General features: G+C 35.8%; 1 protein-coding gene across 1 annotated transcript in view; it reads right to left on the minus strand.

Moving 5' to 3' along the window:
- Window positions 1-24,753, minus strand: part of CRISPLD1 (cysteine rich secretory protein LCCL domain containing 1) — a 694,545-nt gene that overhangs the window by 295,200 nt on the left and 374,592 nt on the right. Inside the window, exons 8-9 of the mRNA XM_044065835.1 lie at window positions 13,949-14,009; window positions 13,769-13,835 (exon numbers count right to left, since the gene is read on the minus strand). Of these exons, the coding sequence (XP_043921770.1) occupies window positions 13,769-13,835; window positions 13,949-14,009 (128 nt within the window). The remainder of the gene's footprint in view (window positions 1-13,768; window positions 13,836-13,948; window positions 14,010-24,753) is intronic.

Raw genomic sequence — 24,753 nt, forward strand, 5'->3', positions numbered from 1 at the left:
TCTCCTTCTCCTCAGCTTCCAAGTGTAGCAGTTTCTCATTCTCCTCAGCCTGTAGATGTCTCAGCCTCTCTGCTGCTTCTGTTTCCAAACACCTGGCCCCCAACTCAATTCTCTTTAGCTCCAGATGGATTTTTAAGTCCTCTGCAGAAAGGTTGAGCTGTCCATTCTCTGAGTGTTGTACATCTCCACAAACAGTCTGATTGGCCTCCTGGTTGTTATTCTCTGATGCAGCTGTGACCAAAGCTGCAATCATGTCTGCTTTAGTCAGGTTTCCATGCACCAGTCCTTTAGCCTGGCACATCTCAGCCAACTGGCTCATTGTCAGCTTACCGTACTCCTCTACTAACATGCTTGCCTGCTCTTCCTGACTAACTAAGCTAACAAAAGGAATAAAACAATTGTGATCTGAATTCTGAATATTCACTGTGTGGCTGATTTAGAAAACACATTCAATGATCACTGTACACAAACTAAGGGAATTCACTATCCACACCACTACAAGCCAGTTAGTATGTGAACTGCCAAACAATTAATATGTGATGCCAGCGTACTGGCCCAGTAATCAAGGAGCCTCAATCCTCACCACTAACACCAGTGAGGGGTGTGCACATTAGGGGATAACAAGTACACCCATAGTAAAGTACAATTTCCATTAAGAGGACACAGAGATCACCGTCAGTCTGGGGCTAGTTTCTCCCTTTCTCTCCAGATCTCCATTTAGACTCCCCACTGGCACAGCTATATGGTCCAGATCTCAGCCTAGTGGTCAAGCTAAAACCTCCAGCACCCTCTTTGTCCAACCAGTGCTTCATGTCCCTCCCCAAGTAGCTGACACACATACACACTTTAAGATTTGCTTTATATTCAAACACGCAGACAGTCCTGGGGAAGGCTGGCATATGTTCTCCAGCTGTGCCCCTTTCTGCCCAGACTATAAGGTAGTGCCGACTACCACCAACCACTCATATCAGCTCCTATAAGGCCCTTTCCAAAGGGTGACCAATTTCAGTGTGTAATGTTACTGTTATCCAAACAGTAAGTGTTGTTACTGTTATCCAAACAGTAAATGTGACTGAGCAGCAAGACTATTGGAGTGGCTTGGACAGTATCACCAAATACATGCAAGTACTCTCTCTCTAAGAACTTAAATTATCTCTACACAGGGGGGCGTGGCCAAGGATGAACACAGGATAGCAGCAGATTTCTTCAGCTCCACCAATTTCATTACATTGACAGGAATTAATTACTTAAAAAATTAATTTTTGAAGTAATTTTCTTTCTAAATATGTTTGTTTTATATAGTTCTTGAACTATATCTAAAAAAGAAAGGAAATCTTAATAATATTCCTGTCAGAAATTACTTTGGAAATTTTCCTGTCAGTTTATCAGTCTGAAAAGAGTTCCAGTAAGACAAATTCTCAAGACTCCAGCATCAAGAAAGAACTTCAGTCTCTGATAATTATAGTCCAGCAACTTACTGCTAAGATGGATAAAATGGATACTAAAATAGACACTTTCATAGAAAAAACTACAAAACAAATAGACTTGTTACATACGGACCTGCAATAACAGAAGATCCAGATGACAGGCATAGAAGAAGCTGTGAATGACATGGAAAATAGAATACAAGAAGAGGAAAGCAACATTGAGTTTCTGCTGAAACAAAATACACATTTACAAACAAAGCTGGATGACCTGGAAAATAGGTCTAGGCGCAATAACATTAGGATTTTTGGACTGCCAGAAAATATTGAAGGTAACAATATTACTTCTTTTTTAACAACATGGCTCCCTAAAACTTTAGATTTACCAGAAGCACTCTCTTTTGGTATCGAAAGAGCACATAGATCTATAGCTAATACTAACTCTAACAAAAACTATCCTAGATCAGTTATAGTTAGATTTCTATCATCTTTTGATAAAGAGATGGTTCTTAAATCTGCTTGGGCCAAAGCTCCTGTTAAGATTAATGAAACAACTGTGCGTTTTGACAATGACTATTCTTCCATGGTATTAGCTAAAAGAAAAGTTTTTCTGCCACTAATAAGGGAGCTTAAAAAGCACAGTTTAAAACATACCTTCTGTTTCCTGCCAAGCTTAAAATCTTCCTTCCTGATGGTCCTAAAATTTTCGATGACTAGACTCTGCTTTACTGTTTATCAAAAAAAATAAGATTTTGGAAAAATAGAAGAAATGGAATGGGCTAGTCCTTCGTTAAAGAGACTGGCAACTGAAACTTCGTGGAAGACTTCAGAGAAGAAGAAGAGACTAAAAACAAATGATTTGTACTATGTTTTTTTTCTCTCTCATCATTTTATTTTATTATTAATCTTTTTAAATATAGTTCCTGCATTTCCAGAAGCAACAAATATTTTGAAAAGATTTAATCAAAGTTATTCTCTGTGTGCAAAGAAATGTTTTGTTTCATAACTAGTCAAAATATCTGGAGATTTAATGGCAAGCTGTGATTTAACTTGTTTCTCTTTCTGAAGAGGAAAAATAAGGTCAGTAATTTGATACATTTTTTTTCCTTTAAAAGTTTATATGTTCTTCAAATGCTATTCCTAATTATACTTTCTTGATTACACTGCTTATGCTTGTTTGTAAATAATCTGTCATGCTTTAACTAATAATAATTAGAACTAAATAATAGTAAATAATATGTTTTATTTTTAACTCTATTAATATAAACAGTAAGTAACATTCTATTGTATATACTTCTTATAGCTTTCTCTTACATTTTTTTTATTTCTGCCTTACACCCTTTTACTTTCTACTCTCTTTTCTTTTCTATATTAATATACAGAAATGCTTTTGATCATATAGACACAGTAAATAATAAGATTTGCATAGGAGTTGAGGTGGGACAAAAATGTTGAGTTTTGTTACTTATTAATAATTTTGGGCTTGATTTCACTTACATAGAGTCTGTAATAACCTGCAGAATGCATTGTGAAGGTTTTGTCATGTTTAGATGCATTTATACCGCTAAATGAATGTGTGTCACTAGTTTTTAATAAGTTTCCCACCAAAATGTTAAGAGAGAGACAATCTGGGATGTGGGCTGTCTCATGCACAGTGTTCATGAGCTACTTCAAAAGCTTCAACTCTCAGAATTCTCACAGAGAAGCTGAAAGCAGCTAGTCTCACCTTTGACCTAGATATCACACTGACACATCACAGATACAGGAATAGCAGATTAATAATATGTGTTAAAAACCTATGTCCCAAACATATACATTACTATAACTCATTTAATTCATCTGATTGACAAGCATAAATAATTTTATAACTCTATACTGGAAGAAATTGTCATGTGATATATTTTAAAGCAGTAGTATAGCATGTTTGTAAAATCTGGTTACTAAAATGTGTTTGCTGTGCATTATTTTGTATAAAGCAGACAGATTTATTGAAGGGACAGCAATGTAAGATGGTGCTCAGTAAAGATACAACTCAGTGAGATCAGATATATATATATATATATATATATATATGTATGTGTGTGTGTGTGTGTGTGTATGTGTGTGTGTGTGTTTGTGTGTATGTGTGTGTGTGTGTGTGTGTGTGTGTGTGTGTGTGTGTGTGTGTGTGTGTGTGTATGTGTGTGTGTGTGTGTGTGTGTTTGTATGTGTGTGTGTGTATGCATGTGTATATATATATATATATATATATATATATATATATATATATGTATATGTGTATATGTGTGTGTATGTGTGTATGTATGTATATATATATATGTGTGTGTGTGTGTGTGTTTGTATGTGTGTGTATGTAGATATGTATATAAATGTTTCTGAGAATCTGCTTAACTATGAAGTATGATTTATAACAATTTCTATGAATACAATATTTTATTCTATTGGCAATAATGAGTTTGAGTAAATGCTCATATACAAGCAATTCAAGGTTTTTTTTGGAAGCTGTTAACTGTATTTACATGACAGAAAATAGATGCATCCTAATATATGTAATGTCTGAATCATTAGCCAAAGTTTTTGATTTAAATGAATGTTAGAACTTATTTTTCTCTCCTCTTGATTTCTAACATCAAGATTATTTGAATGCTATTTGAATACAAGTGTTTTATATTACATGGATGTATATAGTAGTATGAACAGTTTTTTAAAAAAAAAAAAAAAAAGGTTTATTTTAGTTTATATGATGCTGTTTTACCAAATGTGTAGTCTTGTCTTGCTAGATAATTGAATTGAAAACTGTTAACTTCAGTTACATATAACTAGTATTAAATTGATAAGGTGGTAGCTGACGTACTGCTGCTTAGGGTAGGGGGTTAACTTGAGTGGTAAATACTACTCTAAGTTGGAGTTTATAACTCCAGGCTGGATGCAAGGTTTAATCCTTACATTATTTTCACTTGTTCATTGTTATTTGTATATAGTTTTGACATCCACAATATATCTTGTACATTCATTGTCACTACAAACAAAATTGAATCCTATACGAAATCCCATAAGAGATTCAATAAATACAGCTATATTTAAAGGTACACCTAAAGGAGGAGATGTAACATTACTTATCTTGTTATTTGTTATTTTGATCATAAGATTCTTAAGTTTTAAAAATGCCAAATGACATCTTTAAAAGGAATTTCTTTAAACATTAATGGATTGAATAATCCATGTAAAAGGGCAAGCCTAATAAGATACATTAATTTACATAAGGCCAACTTAGTCTTCCTACAAGAAACCCATCTCTTGAAAAAAGATATTGATAAACTAGCCACAAACAAATATACAGTATTGGTTAGTTCAGAGCACACTCAGAAAAAAGAGGAGTGGCTATTTTATGGAATAAAAGTATGCCCATTCCTAAAACCATTAAGTCTTATCAGGATGACAAAGGAATGTTTTGTATGGTTACAATACAAATTAATGGGAAGACTTACACTTTAATTAATGTATATTGGATACCTGGAATTGGTATTAATACAGTGAAACATCATCTTGATAAGATCATATCATTCTCTATAGGAGATATTATTTTAGCTGGTGACTTTAATTGTATACTACATGAAAGTGATACTACCACTATAGGAAAGAGAAGAATTACATCTAATGCAAAACATTTAAAGGATTTTGCTAATTCTTATCATTTGAATGATATTAATAATCAGATAGATTCAAAATCATTACCATACACCTTTTTTCTAACAGATACAAAACTTATTCAAAAATAGATAGGGTCTTTATTTCTAACCAGATGGTAACAGATTTAATTAATTCCAAAATCATTTCATGTCCTATATCTGATCATAATTCAATTGTTTTGAATTCATGATAAAAATACTCATAATGTTCAGATCAAAGGATACCAGCATACTTAACTGAACCAAAAGACCATAAAGAATATGTACTTCCAGAAGGAAAACATTTTTCAGACATAAATAACACTCCTGAAGTCTCCATTGTTTATGTCTGGGATGCCTTAAAATCATATCTATATGGACAAAGTATCAGATGGTATAATAATAAAAGGAAATCTTGGGATAAGGAATTGTTAGATATTCAAAGTAAATTAGACTCTTATAAGCATAATAATAAAGAAAATATTATGGACAAGAAAGTTATTGAAGAAATAAACAAACTAAATGAGAAATACAAAGAAATTTTAACTCAAAGTTAAAATAACTTTAGAGAAATACAAGTTTTTGTCTTATTCAATAAGCCCCAAATACTTACATAGACTTAAAAATAAAACAAAAAGGTTGAATAAACAAAACCATATATCAAAGAAATCTTTTCTCTAAGGAAAAAGAAGAATGTTTCTAGTATACCAGAAATACTAGATGAATTTAGAAATCACTTTCACAAAATTAACCATAATAATATTAACATGGAACCTAAAGATAAAATAAAGGAGTTTATAACCACAAATATGAATAAAAAGCTTAATAAACAACAGATTAAACTATTGGACAAGAGTATTTCATATACAGAAGTTATTACACAAATAAATAAGCTTAAATCAAACAAAGCACCGGGTAATGATAGTATTATACCAGAGATATATAAAATCCTTTCTAAAAATACATATTCATTAATACATAAGGTTTTTATTTTGGCCCAAACTGAGTTAATAACCCCCCCCCATCTTGGCAATATACATTTATTTCGCCAATTTTAAAACCTAATAAAGATCCAACTAGATGTTCTTCATATCGGCCTATCTCATTACTTAATGTTGATTATAAAATGTTTATGAATATCTTTGCTGATAGATTGAAGACAATCATTCCCGGCATTATAGATATAGATCAGACAGGCTTCATTGTAAATAGAAATACTTTTGATAATATAAGAAGAACTTTAACATTAATAGATTTTGCAAATAGAAAAAGAAAGATTTAACACTTATTAGTCTTGATATAAGTTCAGCATTTGATTCAGTAAGTTGGGACTATCTGTTTACCTTAATGAAGTGCATAAAGTTCTCGGATGCATTTGTAAATCTAATTGAACATTTATACAAAGGAACGTTGGCTTATATTAAGGTAGGAACATATGTTTCACAAAAAATACCCATTCTTAAAGGTACAAAACAAGGATGTCCACTTTCTCCACTATTATTCACTTTAGTAATGGAGCCTTGGGCTAATTTGATCAGAAACAGTACTGACATAGAGGGTTTTGAAATAGATGAAAATACAACATCCAAAATTCAACTTTTTGCAGATGATGTTCTAATTACATCAGCAGGATCTAATTCTTCTATACAGTCTCTATTTGATAACATGATGAATTTTAAAAGTATTTCTGGTTTAATATTCAATGAAGAAAAACTAAAATACTACCTATATATACACGAAAAATATTCTCATTAGTGATTTTACTAAATATGTACCCAATTCAGGTCAGATAACTTATTTAGGTATAATACTATCTAAAGATATTAAATCTATTATATATAATAATTATAATACCTGTTTTCTTAATATACAAAATCTTTTAATACCGGAATAATATGTTTTTTACTATGGAGGAGAGACTTACAATTATTAAAATGATAATATTCCCCAAGATTTTATACTTAATACAATCAATAATACTTCAACCTACAAAAATAATTATCAAGAAACTGAACACACTAATGTTAAATTTCTTATGGGCACCTAATAGACCTAGGATTGCATTAAAGAAACATACTAATAGCTGGTCTCAAGGGGTATTTCTTTTCCAGACTTTAATTTATATACTATCTCTTCTATTGTAAAAGTTATTACTTTATTAATAGATCAGTCATATGTCACAAAATGGAAAGATTATTGGGAGCTAATTAGTATACACTTCATGAAAATCTCCTTAACACATAAAAATATGATTGTAAATAACTCCATGTTATGGTTACTAAAGGAATTTTGTACTTCACCTATTACACCTAAACATATGGTTTGTTACCCATTAAATATTATTATTATTAGTTATCGTAACTTTATATTCATGCACCCTAAGTATAGGGAATGGAATTTTATTGTATTTCCTATAATGTATACTCAGGGTATGCTTTTGTCATCTACTTCTGAAGGAACTCATTTAGCTATAGATAATGATCTAAAGTACTGGTATCAGTTGATATCTGATAATAAAGTTAAAAATCTAGATTTCTTAAAACAAGAATTTGATCTAAGAGAAACTTGCTGGTTAGAGGTTCAGACCTTTAGACAACATCTCATTAATAAAATAGATTTAATGTCTATAACTGTTAAAGAATCTATTCCAACACTAATTGATTACTTGATATTAAATTTACAACATAAAGTTTCTGATAAAGGTAAACTTTCATACATACATAAAGTTATCAGACAAGAAACTTTTTACAGTGTAGATTCATACTGGAATTATTTCACTTCTATTAATGGGGACCCACCAAATCAACAAGATAAACAATATATATTGGAATCTGCTTATAGAACTACGTCTTCCATTGTCTGGAGACTTTATACATGGAAATTTTTACATAGATCTTTTTATACACCTTTGATGATGAATAAAATAAATAATAAAGATAATCTATGTAAGAGATGTAATGTAGAAATTAATGCTGACTGGGCTCATATGTTTTATGACTGTATAAAATTGAAAGAATACTGGAAGTCAATTAATGAATTTTTGCAGGCTCTTTTTACAGATAATTTCATTATTTCTAAATCTCTTATATTATTCAACACACTTGTACCTCAAAGTGTTAAAAAGGTTAAGCTTCCCTTGTTATGGTCTATTCTAGCAGTGGCTAGGAAAATAATAACTAGAAATTGGATTTCAGATACACCTCCTTCGTTCAATGAATTTAAAAATGTTCTGAATATAGTGTGCCATATGGAAATAAACACATTTAGGACTAGAACAAATAGAAAAACATCTTATTTTATTGTATGGGATAATTTACAAAATTTGTTAAAAAAATTTAATTTCAATAGCATGGTATTTTAGTTTAATTAATTGATCTGATTGTAGTGGATGTCTTTGTAAATACTTTAGTTGTTTTGTTGAATATTATAATAATACCTATTTTTAATTACTTGTATAAAATTGTTATGATATTTCTCTTATATGTTAAAACAATAAACCTGTTTTGAAAAAAAAATTATCTCTACACAAAATGGCCACAGTTGAAAGCTTTAAAAATATTTACTAATAAATAATAAAAACACAAGACAAATCTCATCAGTTAAACACAGTGCTAATCAAGAGTTCAGAAAACACAAGAGACTTTTAAAACAATATTGTAGGACAGCCTGACATAAATATAGAAAACAGCTGGGCTAATTTGGTTATATTTCTATTAAACTCTAAAAGAAATCACTGTTCTAAATACTACTTACATACAGAGCAAGCATGTGCTGGTGAGTTATCAGATCCAGATCAAAATTCTCAATCTTTCTCTCTGAGAATCTTAAATTGATAATACTCAGTACTGCTGGCTCATTTCACATTAATCGTTTTTATCACTTCTCCTTTAGTTCTCAGGCTAACAGAAACTCAGAATTCATATTTCTTTGTAAGCTGCACCTGGCCAGGAAGTCACAACAATAAAAGACACTTCTACATGTAAAATCTAGCAATTATCTCTGTCTTAAAACAACAGAAAGAATTTGCTGGTCCAGACATCCTGTCTCTGAGCTTGAGATCAAACAGAGTGGTATTTTTTTACTTAATAGCTTCCTTCCAGCAGGGTGCACTGTGGTTACATTTTTGAAGCTCAGTACAACATATAGTTTAATCATAACATATAGTTCTCTTTACACTTGTAACACAAGCTGGTGGATTGCATTGATATTTACAATGACATAGAAATATCTACAAAATTTTATCTAGCTAGGCTGGTAGCCTTCACACTATCTACAATCACAGTACTGCTATTCTTTGTATCCTATCTAGACTATATTATTGTATCAGTGAAATGTATAACTGTATTTTCATTTTGTACTTGTATTTGAGATTGAATCAGTATTTGTATCTCTACATTGTATATATATCTTACTGTTATTTATAAATGTGGAGCTGTTCTCCCTGGGCCTTTGTTGAAGAAAGACATTTTGTCCAGTTGGGATTTTCCTGGTAAACAAATGTAAAATAAGAAATAAAATAAATATTCCATGTGTTAACCTTCAGTTGATTTTTGGATGTCAGAAGAATGCAAAGTCAAAGTATATCAGGGTTTTTATTCATCCAGTGATAAGGGAGTGGGAGCCCTGTAGCCAGTAGAGATTTGGCAGCTGCATTAACTGAGAATAGTGCCATTTTGGAGATGCTGACCCACAGACCAGATAAAGCCCCAAAATCTTCTAATGAAGCATGAACAGTAAAAATATCCTGCATCTGCATGCTGGTGAAGATCAGACAGTTATCTGCACACATAAGGGCTTTAGTCTCGATATCATACATATTCCAGCCCAACATCTCTGTATGTATGCTGATTGCCCTATTTATAGAGATTCAAAAGCTATGACAAAAAGATGTAAGAGGGTGCAGTTTTGTTCTGTGCATCTTTACAGTTCAGAGTCATCACAGATGATATTGTTTGCCAAAACTAATGCCAGGGTGTAGAAAAAAGGGCTTTGACCATGTTTAAAAATTCTGCAGAAAATTGCATAGTAGCACCAATAAATGGAACTGAATACTTTCTCAAACTCCACAAAAAAGGTGCAGCAGATGGCTCAAGTACATTTCTGATTCCTTGAATATATAGGATCAAAGTGCAAAGGTGGTAAGTACTACTGTTGCCTTTGATAAAATCTGCTGGTTTGTTTAATATAGTTTGTGGCAGAAGCCCTTCTATTCTCATAGCCAATATTTTGGCAAAGATCTTAACATCAACACTGATTAGAGATATAGGACTTAGCTTACTGGGTTTGGAAAGGTCTTTATCGTGTTTGGGAAGAACTCTAATTATATAAGCTAAAGGAAAACTGTTAATGGATCTTCAGGACTGAAAGAAATTAAAAAAAAAAAAAAAAAAAAAGATATTCCAGCCCAAGTTCTAGATCCTTCTGCAGTGCAACATATAGCTCTGCATCAGGTCCCAGAGCTTTCACAGTTTTCATGGTCTTAATAGTTTTAGTAATCTCTTCATTAGTAATATGAAACTTTAATGTTAACCTGTGTATCTTTGAGAGATTAGGAAGGCATGCTTCCTAAATAAAAGCATGGCATCTTTCTCCACAGGCTACATCATAATTGGGGGCCTTATATAAGGCTTGAAAAAAGATTTGAAACAGTATTGATTCCTTTAGGAATAATAAACAATTGACAAGAGTAAGGGTCCCAGAAACCTGGAATTATTATACTTGCCTTCCTTCTAAGTTTATTTCTCTATGCCAAAGCCTTTCTTGGTCTATTTCTGTCTCCCCATGCCTGGGTTGCTGCTCTTTTCATGAAGTTGCATCTTTGCAATACCAAAGTTTTGGTGAATAGCTTTATACTCCTTTATTAAAGTGGGGATAAGGAAAGAAGACTTTGTACATTTGTTCAGAGGCTTGGCTGTCTATTCCACAAAGTCAGTGATGCTATCCCTAAGGGAGTCTAGCAATTTTGACCCAGGAGCATATAGTACAAAACTCCAATTTAAGGGATTCCCACCATACTTCAATACGCATAGAGTGGGGTGAAGTATGACATATGAACTGCCATACAAACTTCTGAATCTGGGATTTAGTTTGGACATCCCTAAGAATCTGAGGACCCATTTTCCATATGCATTCAATGGGAGTTGATTCTTGTGGGGAAAAAACTATGACTACCATCTCATGAACTGTGTTTCATGCTGGACATATCTGGGAGTCCAGTACTGCTCCAGTGACATTTGCAGATATTAAGAAATAATCAAGGAGACTATTAGACATCTGGGGGGGGGGTGAAATATAAATTAAATATTCCCTGATTTTCTCAGTCTCCAAATATCCAGAAATCCTCGTCTGCTCATGGCCACATGTAAAATTATCTGCACTTTTACACGTGCCTCACTTCTTAGGATACTTCTTCCACAAACAGAATCAATAATCACACTGAAATCACCTGCTAAAATTACCATGCTGGAATCCCCTCCCAAAAGACTCCACTGTTGAAAATAGTTGAGAGAAAAAAATAGGGTCATCCTTGTTATGATCCTAATGTCCATATTCCATCTGGAGCAGTAAATAGCCTCAATACCCATCTGCCTTGCTTGTGTGAAAGTTTCTGCTGTAATGTCTAGCCCAAAGAGGGCTGCATTCCTTTGAGCACCCCTGCTCTGGTTGAAGAGTTAAGGCAATGGACTATCTCTCCATTCCAGATACATTTTTAACACTATCTGGTACTTTTTAGTTACCTTGCATTCTTGAAATAGGAATGCGTTGCATTTCTTCTTTCAAAAACCAGTACTTAATTACTCTCCCTTTCCGTGGAGATGAGGCCTCTTATATTTAAAGAAAGATATTTTACATTATAATAGTGAAGTATAACATAAAACAAAGAAAACATAAATTAAGAAAAATATTGACTAATTAAACACTAGACATTAAATCTGTTAGTTTCTATAGCTACAATAAATGTGTCTCTTCCTAAATGCTAACACACAGAATCCTGTAGAGAAGAAAATTCGTGTCAGTAAAGTGCATAACACACAGTGAATTATTACATACACTACTCTACTATGTAGTTGCTGAGTTAGGTGGACAAATTAATTCTAGTCAAGTGGATTATAATACAAAAACAGTTACCATTATATCCTCTCAAGTCCTGCGCAAGGCCTATATAACTCCTTTTAGTTTAACTGAGGCTTTCTTTGGTTTGGGCAGTGCATTTCCCGAGATCTTTTTCAGACCCAATCTGGCATCAACAGATATTAGCACTGTTTTGGGTACTAGGTCTGATGCCTAAGATATAGCACCTTCCTGAGTACAGTCCGACTGATTAACAGTACTTTTCTAGCAGGTGCTTTCTGGGAGATGGGAGCCCATACAGAGCTGCTTTGCAGATAACTTCTTGTTATGAGCAGGACTCTCATTATTCCTTGATCGATTTAGATGTCTTGGCTTGTTGATGGGGTTGTAGCTACCATGATGGAAGTATGAATACTGGCTGCATATTTCCCCGGCCCTAATATAACTAATCTCTCTGGAGGTCATCTTGCAAGAAACACAGGACTTCTTCAGCACAGTGAAAAGACTGATACCGATTTCACTACTTAAAACATGTCAGGATAACACATAGAGAAAGGGATACTATTCTTGTAGCACAGCTGCCGCACTTCAGAAAATGCCAGTCTCACTTTCTGTGTCTCTTGCTAAAAGTCTTGAAATAAACATACCCTTTGGCCACATAAAATAAAAAGGTTTGTCCTCCTTAGCTTTTCTTAATAGCAAATATTAATCCTCCTCATTTAAAAGTTTAAATATGATCTGTCTTGGCAGGCAGTACACAAAGCATCCTGTATGCTCTCTCAGTAGATATTGGAGAGTACAGTGGCAGATGAAGTGCTTCTCTTAAGTGTTTCTCTAAAAAATGTGCCGCATTATCCTTTACTGTGCCTTCTTTTAATGAAGTTAATTTGAGATTATTGCATCTGCTGCAGTCTTCTGGAGATCAATCTTTCCCTCAGCATCTGCAGCTTGTAGTTCTATTGCATGATGGCAGACGAGTTCTCTTGCAGATTAGAAGCATGCAATTTTATGGCAAATTCTAACAAGTCCATCTTAACCGTGCAGAATTCCAGTGCATCTTTAAACTTCTGGTCCTCTTGTTTGATCGAGGATGTATCCTACAACATTTTCACAGCTAGATCTGTCACATTGTTGAATTTTGCTGCTATGTTGTACTTGGACACTTCACATAAGTGCTCCTCTCTACCAGCGGGGCCAGTTATTCATTTGCCTCCATTTTTGTGAGTCCAAATGGCTAACTGCATGTTGGGAATCCTTGTCTCAACTAAAAGTATGTAGGCTTCATCCGTAAAGTTTGTCCATTACAGTGGAGCCGTGTAGAAAATGCTTTTTATGCCATCTTGGCCTAGCTCTGCCCTCAACATGATGAAAGTAGACAGAAAAAAGTGAACCAGAAAAGTTGCAGTTTGCCACGCCTATAACGTGGCAGAATCACTATCCAAAATTAATTTAATATAAAAAATAGTTATTTGAAAACACACTAGTATAAATGAGAATCACAGATCTGTTCTACTATTATACAGTATGCTATGACAGTCAATGAATTAAATTAATCCTAAGACAAGATACTAAGAATTAAAACACCCACAGGCATGCAATATTTACCATTTCATAATGCACACTTCCAATAACTTTTGCTTTGCTCTCCAAGCAGCCAGCAGGGCACTCATATCTAGAACAGCAAAAGAGTTTTATTATCAAATCTGGATAGCAGTCAGAGAAGTCAAAAAAATGCATAGAGCATTTGCTACTCTTTAGACATTTCCCCTGACAAAGAGCACTTACCTGTTGCATGTTGTGCCTTTGCACTGGTCTCTTAGTCTGGTCTCACACGTCACAATCTGAGCTGCAAAAATAAAAACATAAATAAATGCATGCTTTCATCTTAGATTTTTAGTACCAGTCCTCATCTCCTCTATACCTGGAACATCAGTAGGACTTACAGTTCTTATTGAAATATTCTTGGACATTCAGCTGTTACTTTACTCTCCTTGTAGAAGATGAATTACCAAGTCCAACTTTCCTTCTAAAACTACAGAATTTACTGATGTTTGGCTAATCAGTCATTTAATATTTTATATCTGAATATCTATTCATGAATTACATATAAATAAAATGCTTTTTAACTGTGTAAAAAATAAGGGAATACTCATTTGAGCGAATGTTCTCAATGGAGTTCTTGTTGGCAGCTTTTTGTACGTTATCAAGGTGCAACGGGGTAAGGGAATTTGCTCTTACTCACTGTTGTACAATCTCGAAGTTAGTATGTATAATTAGCAGGAGTTGTGGGGAGTAAAGTAGGCTTGCTCCCCTGCAAAACTTTACTTATAGCATCTGCAGTTTTCAGTCATATTAGGTTTCCTTTAAAATGATCACTCTTTTTTGATTTGCTGTTTTGACTGTAAATTGTTTCATGAGACAATTATATATATATATATATATATATATATATATATATATATATATATATAGATATACATACACACACACAATCTTGTTAAAATGCCAGTATTAGTTTAAGGGTGTGCACACTTATGCAACCAGCTTATTGTACATTTTTTATATTTTTCCCCTAACAGATTTGTTTGTTTTTCAATTGAGTTGTACAGCTTTTTTCTGTTTGTGTGAGATTGCAGTATAGCAGGGACTGGGAATTTTTTGGGGGCCTACATCATCCTATGGTCTCGCTACCTACTGACCCACATCCACACTGGGTCTACAAGCTACTTCTATCCCCCTGGATTTTCTCCAGTTCCATTAAGATCAGTCATGGAAACAAAGGGTGTCATGGGAGTCTTTGCTAACTACATTCTGCATGGTTCTGTTATTCCCTACCTGCCACCCCCCCACTTTTGGTCTCTTGGTTTCATCTAATGGGCAGGCGTGCAATAGGGATGTGCTGCATATTGCCCCACCTAAACAGCAGCTCATTCAATGGCCTCACCTGAATTCCTGTTTAGACTATATTCTCCCTTCTTGACATAACCCTGGCCTCCACCACGGACTGTGTGGGAAATGACCACAAGACCACCGTCCCACAGGATGGTAATGCGCATACCTCCACTGTCGTTCTATCAATTACCTGAGATGCTAATTGAACCCCAATTGGTGGGGTCATAGTCAGGGCTTATCCCTCTATACCAACAGAGCAGCAGGGACTGGGAATTTGCCCTTTCCCTCTTAGTGTGCAATCTCGGAGTTGGTATACAAATATCTATCTATCTATATAGATAAAATTAGCAGAGGTTGTGATGAATGCAGGGAGACTTGCTGTAAAATAAAGAAGTAACCTAAAGTTGTTGCACTGATCCCAAACCCATCGAAAGCTGCAGAAATTGACAAAGAAATACATTGCATAGGAAACATTGAATGCATTAAAATAACACTGTCATCTACTTAACTTTTACCTAATACAAAAAATGAAAATGTATTAAACTAAGAACAGTTCTACAGCATTTGCCTGTGTCTGTACTCACTGCAGAATAGTATTGCCAAGTACAGCTGGCCATCATCTGAACTAACTGAGAGTTCATGAAAAGGTCACCTGAGGCCTTGTCTCTTCTGGTAGAGCATCATCACCCTACCAAGTCAGTTAGGAAAGGTGAATAGGTGAATGTCCTGTAAATGCACAGCCACCGATTGCCACAGCCTGTGACTGCAGAATTGTAAATGTACACAGTCTACAAGTGGAGAGTGAAGGAATAAGACCATGAACTACAAGTAGTGGTTCATGTACAGCCCATAGCTTTAATCTTGCATGACACGTGCTGTTCTTCAAGGCAAGGTGCTGGGATGTGTGACAATGCCATGCATAGACAAGCAGGCACATTGTTATAGGGATGCATACATAACAATTAGTACCAATATTTATACATAGCTATTTGTTTAATAATGTGGAACATGAAGCTATAGACAGATAATGATGCTTAATGTAGCATATGTATTATTATGTGTACATACCTATTCCCAGATGGCACATTAATGTTTAATTGTGGTATTGTGTGTATGTATGTACAGGGCTGGGCTTAAGGTTCCCTGGATGGAGTGGGCTATTTGGTCACCGTACATCTTAGGGAATAATATTGATCCCAGTTAAACAGTAGACTGCTTTGTGGGTGTTCACCATAGCTGTATTGGGACTTCAAGCTATACTAGTTTTGTGGACCATGGACCACTCCTGTCTTTACACAACTCTATGAAACCTGGCAGTTAGGTTTGTATATTGAGTTATTTCTGTGCATGCACTTTCCCAAATGTTTGCTTTGCATGTGCAACAAATGGATTTATTTTCACATTTATTTTGTGTGTTTGTGTTCTGTCTTCCTCTTCTGGTTTCACCAAACTGTACGTAGTTGCTTGAGCATCAGAAAATTTTCTAAATTGCCCACTTGAACTCATTGACCTGTACAACCATACTTTATGAAACAGATTCTATCTCATGTACCTACATTACCATGAAATTCAACAATTACATCCAAACATCTCATAGGTTCATTGATGTTTACTAAGTAACGACCACAAGGGCCTTTTTAAGCCTAGCCATGCATTCCAATTATCTGACAAATTCTGATACCCTTGATGAGTGTAAGCAGGGGTTTGGGAGATTAAACATTTACATGCAGGGGCCTGGGAGATGAACCATTTACAGGTTGCCTGTGTCTGTTAGAGACATAGGTGCCAAACCAAGGATGAATTTCCTATTTCCCATCCAATTGTCCAAGTTGCACTTGAATTGGGTTAGGGAGGAACTCTGCTTCACATGGATGGGGAGCCTGTTCCACAGATGGGGTTGTCTCTGGGATACATGCTTATTTCTCTAGCAGGTCCTATTTATATCACAGGCAAGGTTTAAGTCTTTAGAATGGGTAATCCTGGTGATGTTTGTTTTGTGGATAAGCAGGTGCACCATCAGAGTGGGATCTGACAATGCCCTGCATGTCAGGCATAGATCTCCTTTCAAAAGCCTGTAGAAGATACAATACAGGGATAAGGCCTTGAGCCGGTATGCATAGGACATGTTACTTACACCCTGTATTATTTTAGTGAGGAACCTCTGTGGACATTCCAATTATTGGATATGCCTGCTTACGTACATACCAAAGGTGGCACTGTACTCAATGATAGGTCTGATGAATGCCGAATACAGTGGAACAATGACTTCCTTGCACTTAGATGCCATACCTTTATTTATAAGTTGCACAACACAGAATGATGTCTTCACTAATGTAGGCATGTGATGGTCAAAGGCTAGATTACTATCTGTGTGTCCCTAAGTCACTGACTACAGGGTCAACTCTAAGGGATGTATTGTCAATATGATGGTTACCAGGAGTGGATGACTTCCCAAAGGATACTATTATGCATTTTATGGCATTTAGTTTTAGTCTATGGCTCTGACACCAGTGTGTCAGTGTAGGATTCAATGACAGCTCTTAATTTGCAATCATCTGCAAACTTAGTCAGCCAGAGACCACTGACATTGGCCTTGACTTCTGAGAAGTAAATGCCAAAATGGAGCGGTCCAAGGACTGATCTCTAAGGGACTCCACTTGTGACTGGCCTCTTAGTAGAGGTGCACTCCCCAATTCTAACTTCCTGGGTCCTGTCTATGAGCCAGTTGGCTATCTACTGGGTCACATACAAGTTGTACCTAACCTCTTGAGTTTGTCAACAACGCCCAAGTGCGGTATTGCATCAAATGCCTTAGCCAGGTCAAGGTAGGCAGTGTGAACCATTTTTCCCCATCATCCATTGGTTTGGCTACTTTCTCAAAGAACTCCACCACATTGAGTAGGCATGATCTGCCCTTGACAAAACCAAAATGGGTTGGGTCCAGTGTCTGCAGGTTTACTATACATCTCTTGATCATTTCTATGCTAATTCCTTCCATGGCTTTACATACAAGACTAGTGAGACTTATAGTTTCCAGGGTCTGTAGATGGCCCACCTTTGTGCAGAGGATGACTGTTGCCTTTCTCCATTAACGAGGCACAAAGCCTGTTTGCAAGCTATTGTTAAATAGTAATTCCAGAGGCCCTGATAGGTCATGTATGCTACATTTCTCTGCTGTGGAACATATAACTGAACCCAAGACACCTAAATAAAGAAACAACAAGCATTTATGTTGAGGGGCTTCACTACTTACATCCCCTGCTAACTTCATCACAGCACAACAGTAACAAAAGAGAAAAACTTTTGGAAAGTTATAGTTGATAAAATTAGAGTTGATTACAGCACAGTTTGACAGGAAATGACTTTGACTATCGTTGAACAAGTGAAAATCTTTACAAACAAAATAAATAGTAGGTGACTCAGAGAATGTGAGCTGTCATTCCACATCAGTAAATCAAATTTTGTGCTTTTGTGTAGAAATAAATACCCAAACCCACACAACTACTATTCTTCCTGCATGGCAATATAAGTGGAATTCTCAGCTTAGTGAAATACCTTGGGAATTTTAGTGAATATGCAGTTTTCTACTTTGTATGATTACAGGGAACCATGTAAACAGCCCATTCTAGTGTTCCAGAAGTGAGTTAATCTGTATCCATGGTGGATCATGTAATTCTGATGCAGATAATCCAGATTATGCAGTAAATTCAGGAAATGCAGTGTGTGCGGGGGGGGGGGGGAGTTATAAGCATATCTCTCAAATGTCTCTGATTTTCTGATAAATCACTGAAGATTACAGTCAGAGAGTAATGACAGACATAAGAATTTCATACTTATTATTAAAAAATTCATGCTAATGCAAAACCTGCTTGTCTATTATCTTTTTAAGGGAACTGGAGTAATATTTATAATCGTCCTTGATTTTCAGCTTTTGTCCTTCCATTATTTTTTACTTTGCTCACCAGGAAAAGGCAAAACATTTTCTCACAACCCAACTTCATGCCCTCCCAACTGCCTGCCAAATATTGTTCTGTATTAGAACATGCAGAAGACCTCCTTCTTTTTTTCTAAAACCATGCTTATCCAATACCTGATCCCCAAAGCTTGCTTTCTTTCTTAGCTGCTGCTGTTTGAGTATTTATTTATTGACATTTGTTGACCGGGAAAGTCCGACTGGGACAAGAGCCCATTTTCAGAGGAGGCCCGGGAACAAAAAGCTCCACAAACACATGATTACACAGTATTTTACAAGAATTTACAGAATTTACAGAAATTACAGTACAATACAGACTAATACATTTTGGGAAGTTACAATATCAGAGAGAAAAACAGAGTAATTTACAATATATACATATATATGTGTGTGTGTGTGTGTGTGTGTGTGAAAGACACACACGCACATTTTTTTTTTTTGTAATATTGAAATAGCGTGAAAGTTACGAAAGGAAAAGATCACTAGAGGGGTAGTGTTAGGTTGAAAGAATTAATAAAGGAAAAGAAAAAACCCTAGTGGGGTAGTTTTAAAGGGGTGAGGGATTAGAATGATAGTTAAGGTGAGATTTATAGTAAGAAAGAGTTGCTTAAAGTAACTTACAGATCAAAAAGAGTTTCCTACTGGTTTTGATGGGTAAAGATTGGGGTAAGTACAGGAAGGCTCAGGAAGAGTAGGATGTTTATCTATTTGGATTGATGCAGGGGCAGATTTTATTATTTACTACGTAGTTCTTTAGGGTGAGTTTAAAATTGTTGAAGCAGCTAATGGTGTTATGGTATAGTATTACTCAAACTGTATACTTTTTACTGCACTGTTTGTTGCTATATAAGCTATATGTTTATTGTTATTTTACTTCTGATGAGCTCACAGTGATTAACTGGTCAACAAACCAAAAAAAGAAAATTGGTGTCACATCTCCTTCAGTAAAAATTACAGCCATTTGTAAGTACCGTGCAATAGCTAATATATTGTTTTAAAATACTTACACACCTTTCTTCACTACTATTAAATGCAGTTCTACAACTGATATTGTGGTCAGCAGTTCTATTAGAAAGTCGAGATATAGAGCTCCTTTGTGAGACTGAGTGGTGGAATCATACAGAAGGGTAGTGGATTATAAACTGTACAGACATATCTCTCATTTATTGTACCAATTCTATGCTTTCTAGAACACTAACTTTATAAAGAAATTTTCATCTGTACATTTTTGTTCATAACTGAACTGTCTTCTACAATACTATGGCTGTTTAGTGGATTTACTGGGGTTCTACTGAACTGTGAGCCTTAAAACAGCAAAATTGAATGTGTGAATCAGTAGAATATATACTAAGTATGAGGGTGCAGTACCACTGTGAATCTGTGGAAAATAAACTAAGTATGACAGTGTTTTACCAATGTAAATCAGTGGAATACATATTAAGTATGCGGTGCAGCACCCTGGACCAGAATCTGTACTAGGTAAGAAGGTGTAGTACCAGTGTAAGTATGAGGGTGTAGTACCAGTGTGAATCAGATGAATATATACTATATATGAGGGTGTAGTACCAGCGTGAATCAGAGGAATATATACTACATATGAGGGTGTAGTACCAGTGTGAATGTGTGGAATGTATACTAAGTGTGAGGGTGTAGTACTAGTGAGAATCAGTGGAATATATACTGCGTATGAGGGTGTAGTACCAGTGTGAATCAGTGAAATGTATACTACATATGAGGGTGTAGTACCAGTGTGAATCAGAGGAATATATATTTATAGAGTGAGAAATCTGGACAAAGACACAATTAAAGGTGGGAAGGTGGGACAGAGCCCAAAAATAGGGACACGTTCTAAATATTGCTCTTACAAACTTAGAACGGTGATAGAATAACAGGTTTTGCATTAGCATGAATTTTCTAAAGGATTTGAAATATGAAACTCAAATGTCTGCCATTATTTTCTGAATTCAATCCTCGATGATTTGCCAGAAAACCACAGTTTTATGACAGATAAAAAGTAAGAGGCAAAAATCTGGACATTCTGCAAAATCTGTACAGTTGAGAGGTATGCTGCATCAGTGTGAATCAGTGGAATATATACTAAGTGTGAGGGTGTAGTACCCTGCAGTATTCGCCTTACTCAGAAGTATAACAGTCACAGACTTACTATAAACAAGTACTAGCAGTATTAAGAACACAATCCTCACATCACAGGGTGATGGAACCCAACATACCCAGGCATAAATGCTTAAATAATTTTGGAATGAATTTTAAGCATCTCCATTTTATTTAGGAACTCACCGTTTATTTTTCATTGCTGTGGGACTCCAAATTATAGGTTTCCAATTAAAATAGGAAGCCTGTTTAGTCACTCCCACCAATATATATATATATATATATATATATATTTATATATATATTTGGAATTTAACTACAGACTTAGCATAATGGCCTCCACAGCTATTCTGTATCGGCCTTCAAGTTCACTGCAGCAAACTGCACAACCCTGACCATCTCCCCATGTCACAAGTTATACTTCTAGTAAATATGCAATAGAATTAGCAGCTCCAGAATTTGGCATATGTTCAGACGACTCCTAGAGAGAACTGTCTCTACCAAAATAACATATCTTAGAATAAAGCATATTTTTTTCAATCATGCAGAAATTATTACTTAAAGATCAAGTGCAAAGCAATGTGCATGCTTAAAAGAAAGTCTTGGCATTTTTCCCATTGCATCTTCATGCTTACAATCAGTAGCCTATAGCAAAACAAAGTTCTTTTTAACAGCCTTTCATCAAAAATGCAGACTTGATGGCTAGTGAGATACACTTAATTAGGGCATCTACCAGGATATACAAATGTCATCAGGGAAGCAAACCTTCATTACTTAATTGAATAATTGCTAAACAATTACGAGCAATTCGCCCTCTGCCAACTGTTAAGCTAACAGGATGCTAGAAAACTATCTGATTTACAACTGTTGAACAACCTGTAGTCCACGGTCCTTTCACATATGCAAATTCTGTGAAATAAAATTAAACATAAGTTATGATGTTTTGTACTGGGTGCAGTGAGCAGTACCGAATCCTCACAACAGTGAGCAGCACCTTCGCCTCACACCAGTGAGCAGCACCTTCGCCTCACACCAGTGAGCAGCACCTTTGCCTCACACCAGTGAGTAGCACCTTTGCCTCACAACAATGAGCAGCACCTTCATCTCACACGAGTGAGCAGTACCATCGCCTCACAACAGTGAGCAGCACCATCGCCTCACAACAGTGAGTAGCACCATCACCTCACAACAGTGAGCAACACCTCTGCCTCACAACAGTAAGCAGTACCGTCGCCTCACAACAGTGAGCAGCACCTTCGTCTCAGACCAGTGAGCAGCACTGCCACCTCAGTTGAATAGCACTGTCAACTCATAGCAAGAGCCTTTGATTTAGTTCTTGGCTGGCATGTCTTTTATGTTGTGTTCTCACTGCCTTGGGCTGAATTTTCTCCTGGTACACCAGCTTAAACCCACTTCCCATAATTTGTGGAAGGTAGACTGATGAATTTAAATTCTTTGTTGGTGTGTGTGTGTGTGTGTGTGTGTGTGTGTGTGTGTGTGTGTGTGTGTGTGTGTGTGTGTGTGTGTGTGTGTGTGTGTGCGCTCACGTGGGAGAGGTATGTGTTATGGAAGAAAGACCTGGTAATCTACTCTGTTCCCTTCTTGCCAACTAATCTCTGAGAATGGTGTTTAGAGGGTCACCATAGCAGTCAGATGCAATCTCAATGGCACTGGTTAGATGGATGGCTGAGCTTAATGAAGTTACAAATGAAAGCTATTGCTGTGCACTAAAACTTGAATTCAAGCTGCTAAATTTATGATAGTTATTTCAGAGATACATGAAAACATTCTTTTACTGACATTGAGCAATTATATTATAGTTTATGGTATGTATAACATTGCCTAAGTTCAATTAGTTTGTTACAGTGGCGTCTAACTAAGGAATGGAAAGGTACAATAGGGATATGTTGTTCCACATGGCTAACATGGCAGTTAACATCACTAATTTACAGACTGTTAAATTAACAGCTTTGCAGAAAGCTATATCATTTTTTTGCCAAACTGTTAATTTAATAATTTGACAATTACATCACTAAATCACAATTACTAACCTAAGCTACTCCAGTATTATTAGAGCTGAGCCCTGAATAACGGTACCACTTACTGCCCTCTCTTGAACATTAATGCCATAAATACGGCTTACTACATTTAGTCTTTTATATGACTGGTTGTGAAACGACCTTTGTTTTTATATATACAAAAAAGGAAAAAAGTGTTTGCATGCATAATGATGCACAAGAGCACTTTTTTATACAAAGAAACAAAGGCCATTTTGTATCATTAGGCATGATCTTTAAGTCACTAAGGTAAATGCAAGTGGTTCAATGCTGTAGACTTAGTGTTATCATCTTTCTGAACATGTCATGGAGTCCAAGACACTGTTCAAGCTGCACTCACCTCTTAAAAGACATTAAATAGCATATATCCACATTCAATAAAGCCTACAGGGTCCGTTTACATCACTGTGGCAGCACATTGTTTTGGATTCAATACACAGCTCTACCCAGTGTGTAGAGCTGTTAGACTGTGGCATGCTAATTACAACATAAGCAGCTGAATTGCTTGCTAATCAAGTAATACAAGATGGAGGAGGTATTCAACAAGCTATAAACCAACTGTGTAGACTCAGTGCTGGTTTTCCTTGCAAAGTCCAAAACCTACTGGAATACAGCCACTGAAAGAAGTCTATACAGAAACAATGTTAGGGGCTGCTGTCGAGTTAATTCATGTGCATGTACAACAGGCTGAAGTCTATGCTGCTGCTGTTGCTAATAGACCAAGATCAAGAAGGAGAAGAGTTTTCAGACCCCGGGTAACTTATCACAATCTACATGATGTGGAAATTGTAGAGTGCTACAGGGTGGATAGATACACACTACAGGAACTCTGCAACCTATGTCTTCTTCAATTCAGAGCCAGGGCAAACTGAGGGGGAACCCATCCCAGTGGAGAAAAATGTATGAGTAACACTTAGACTTTTAGCTACAGGTGCCTTTCAGAGACCAACAGGGGACATACTGGGGATGTCACAGGCATCAGCATCCAGGATCCTCCATCAATTCCTCAATGCTATGCTGCAACATGCTAGTAACCACATATATTTTCCAATACTCGTGAGGACAGGACCAAAAATATGCAGGAGTTCGGGTCCGTACTAGATCGACGAAAAGGCTAAAGATCAAAGGGCTTAAAAATCGAAAGTGTCATTCATCAGAATTGGTATTGTGAGATTGCGGTATAGTGAAGATTGGAAAATTTGCCCTTTCCTCACTAAAGTGTGATCTCGGAGTTGGTATATATAATTAGCTGGAGGTGTGAGGGGCACAGCCCCCAATACTTATTTCGAAGAATGGCATTTTTGATGACTAGGCCATTCAATCTTTAGCCTTTTCATCGATCTAATAGGTACCCCAGGAGTTCTACCTTGTAGCACACTACTCTGAAGTACTGGGTGCCATAGACTGCACACATATAGAAATTAAGGCACCACACAAGGACCAGGGAAGGATCTACATAAATAGAAAAGGCTTCCACTCTATATTGACTGCCAAGTTCTGTGTAATGCCAAGGTAATCATCTTGAATGTTTGTTCTGGCAACCCAGGCACTTACCA

Source organism: Protopterus annectens, chromosome 3.part0 (genome assembly GCF_019279795.1).
Source record: "Protopterus annectens isolate FY-2018-M chromosome 3.part0, PAN1.0, whole genome shotgun sequence".
Lineage (NCBI taxonomy): Eukaryota > Metazoa > Chordata > Ceratodontiformes > Protopteridae > Protopterus > Protopterus annectens.